General features: G+C 49.5%; 1 protein-coding gene across 1 annotated transcript in view; it reads right to left on the reverse strand.

The window, feature by feature from the left end:
* Positions 1-476: 476 nt before the first annotated feature.
* LOC116843240 overlaps positions 477-2,904 on the reverse strand; it is a 2,581-nt gene continuing 153 nt past the window's right edge. Inside the window, exons 2-3 of the mRNA XM_032813501.1 lie at positions 2,019-2,898; positions 477-650 (exon numbers count right to left, since the gene is read on the reverse strand). Coding sequence (XP_032669392.1) covers positions 477-650; positions 2,019-2,898 — 1,054 coding nt within the window. The remainder of the gene's footprint in view (positions 651-2,018; positions 2,899-2,904) is intronic.

Here is a 2,904-nt window from a genome sequence, read left to right on the forward strand (position 1 = left end):
ACGAGCCGATGTGTCGTAATTAGCGTGATAAGAACCCAAGGACATGATCCACAGTCGGAGAAAAAGGAGAGACGCTCTGAGTCTGACAGAAATCCCACCAGCTTCGTAGTGGACGAGCATATTGACGTATCGTGGCTGGAGAAAGTGAGGCAAGGATGACGTCTAAAGCTGATGACGGAACTGCCTGTGATTCGAAAGCCTCCCTGATAACTTCCCTGCCGCCAGGGAAAGGCTGCGCCACTCTGGATGTGAGTTCCTAAAGGGAGAAGAAAGCAAATAGTGAGACGGTGAAAGGATGATAGGATCCGAGACGAGAAGACGACAAAACATGGGGAACCACGGCTGTGAAGGCCACCAGGGTACGATCAAAACACCTCGAGCTCCATCATCTATGATCTTACGCAAAGCACGGGCAATGAGTATAAAAGGGGGGAATGCATAAAAATAGAACTGATTCCAAGATAAGGTGAACGCATCTATTGCCCAAGATCCGGGGTCAGGAAGCCAAGAGACATAAACCTCGTGTTTGGTATTAAAGGCCGAGGCGAAAAGGTCAATGTCAAAAGGTCCATAGGTTTGGTCAATGAGGTAAAAGGCCGAAGTTGATAAGGACCATTCGGTGTCGGGTATCGACACCCGGGATTCGGCATCTGCAATGACATTATCAAGAGAAGCAATATAAGAGGCAAATAAATGAATCCGACGCTTTTCACACCACTGCCAAATGTCACGAACGATATTGGATAAAAGAGGGCATTGAATTGAACCGAACTTATTAATGTAGGAAATAGCAGTGGTGTTATCCACTCGAAGGAGGATGTCACAATCAAGAGAGTGAGCTGCAAAGCATTGTAAAGCATAAAAAACTGCCTTTAGCTCCAGGACATTAATATGAAGCGTTTTTTCAGCCTCATTCCACCAACCGTGAGTTCGTTGATTCGCACAGGAGGCTCCCCAGCCGGTGAGGGAAGCATCAGAGAAGATTTCACAGGAATAAGAAGTAGACCTGATAAAATGAAGCTGATCAGCATCTGAAAAAATGCGAAGCCACCAGTCAAAATCTTCTTTAAGAAACGTAGGAATAAACATGCGGTTATCATAATCCATGGGGTGTTGTCTGAGAGCGAGAAATTTTTCCCGCTCAAAACGTTTGGTATATAGCAGTCCATACGGTACTGCAGGGCAGACAGACACGAGGGAACCAATCATACTCGCAAATTCTCGGATAGAGCACTGAGATTTTTCTGACATAGACTGCACCCGATTTAGCAGGCTCCGTCTCCTGTCAGGTGGGATAGCCATGGACTGCTGGATAGAATCAAAGATAAACCCGAGATATCGGCAATGCGATGAAGGTCTTAATTGAGATTTAGCGTAATTAATCACAAACCCGAGCGACGAGAGGAGTTGGAGGGATGCTACAACATTACGCTGACATTCCTCCTCAGATTCACGAAAAGAGGGATGTATGGGGACCAAGAGATACGCGTCCTCAAGGTCGATCGAAGCCATCCTGCAGTCCGGAGTCATGAGGCGAATCACAGTGCGCCAATCCTCCAGTTTAAAGTGTGGTGGAGAGATATGTGCATTCAAGTCTCGCAGATTCAGAATAAAGCGCATTCCTCCGGATGACTTCGGAACTAGGAAAAAGGAGGATAAAAATTGATCCTCAGAAGGTGTAGCTACCACTAGAGCACCTTTCTGACATAAACGTTGAATCTCGGCATCGCAATGATCCGCCTCTGAAGACGAAAAGGATGGTTCTCGCAGAAAGGGACGAGGAGGAGGTGACGTAGAAAGGGGAATAATATAACCTGAAATGGCTTGTAATACCTGAGAATCTGATGTTATAGTCCTCCATTGGTCAGCGAACATAGAAAGCCGTCCTGCGGTGGTAGTTGAGTCTACCGACGGGGGCCTGCACGGGAGCGGGACGACGAGCGTCGAGTGCGGTTCAGCTGATGCGCGCCCCTCCTCGACGGATGAACCGACGAGTTCCGAGGAAGAGGGGGTCGCACGTTTCCCTGCTTTCGGGGTATTTTCTCCCGTTGTTGATTTGCTTGTTGTCTGAGCTGCGGAGCCGATGACCGCGGCTGAGAAAGGGACGGCGGAGGAGGTTTCCTAGCCGTCTTTCGAGCCATCCGTTCGATAGATTGCGCAGCGTTGACATCTTCCGCAAAATTACTACCGAAAAGGCAGTCATCAATAGGCGCTGAATCCGATGCAGATTTTCCCAGAAAATTCAAGGATGGAACGATGAATGCACGCCGAGTCTGAGATAGGCGGAAATGATGATCCGCTAGGAGGCGAATACCATCTGCAATTTTGGTGAGGGCGGTCTTCCCTTCGGGTGAAGTCTGAATCCAATCAAGTTTGGATAGCTCCGAAACACCGGAGCCAAAGGCGTTCAATGACGCGCCTACCTGAGCCTGGGAGGACAGTTGATGTTTATCACGAGCGACGACAGTCGCGCTGAGATTCGGGACAATCTCTTTATTCACTCGTGGAGGGGTTAGGAATGCTAGGTCATCCTTCGGTTCATACTGCGCAAGGAGGTGATTGCGTAGATCCTCTTTTAGGCCGGAACGAACCTCATAACGAGTGGTCTCCAGTATGACAGGTAACCACGAAGATACCGTTGGGGGTTGAGCAGGTTGTCCAAACAGCTCCAAGGCCAACCTTGAAGCAAGTGGAGGTTCCTCAGAATCGCTTCTCTCGAAATGCGTAGTAACCACAGGGGTGGTGAATGTCACAGCGCTAGGGTGAATAGGCGCAGAAGTCGTTGGGTCGCTGCCCCGAAAGGTATCATTCGTCTGTTCTACGACGGAAAAAGTGTCGGGGACGGAGGCCTCGCCGGGCTCGTCCACAGAGGTCGTCAAGCCCTCGGGCGAGAGGAGACTCGCC

This window comes from Odontomachus brunneus, unplaced genomic scaffold (assembly GCF_010583005.1).
Source record: "Odontomachus brunneus isolate Ranch 3 - 2012 unplaced genomic scaffold, Obru_v1 Obru_scaffold_003, whole genome shotgun sequence".
NCBI classification, from domain to species: Eukaryota; Metazoa; Arthropoda; class Insecta; order Hymenoptera; family Formicidae; genus Odontomachus; species Odontomachus brunneus.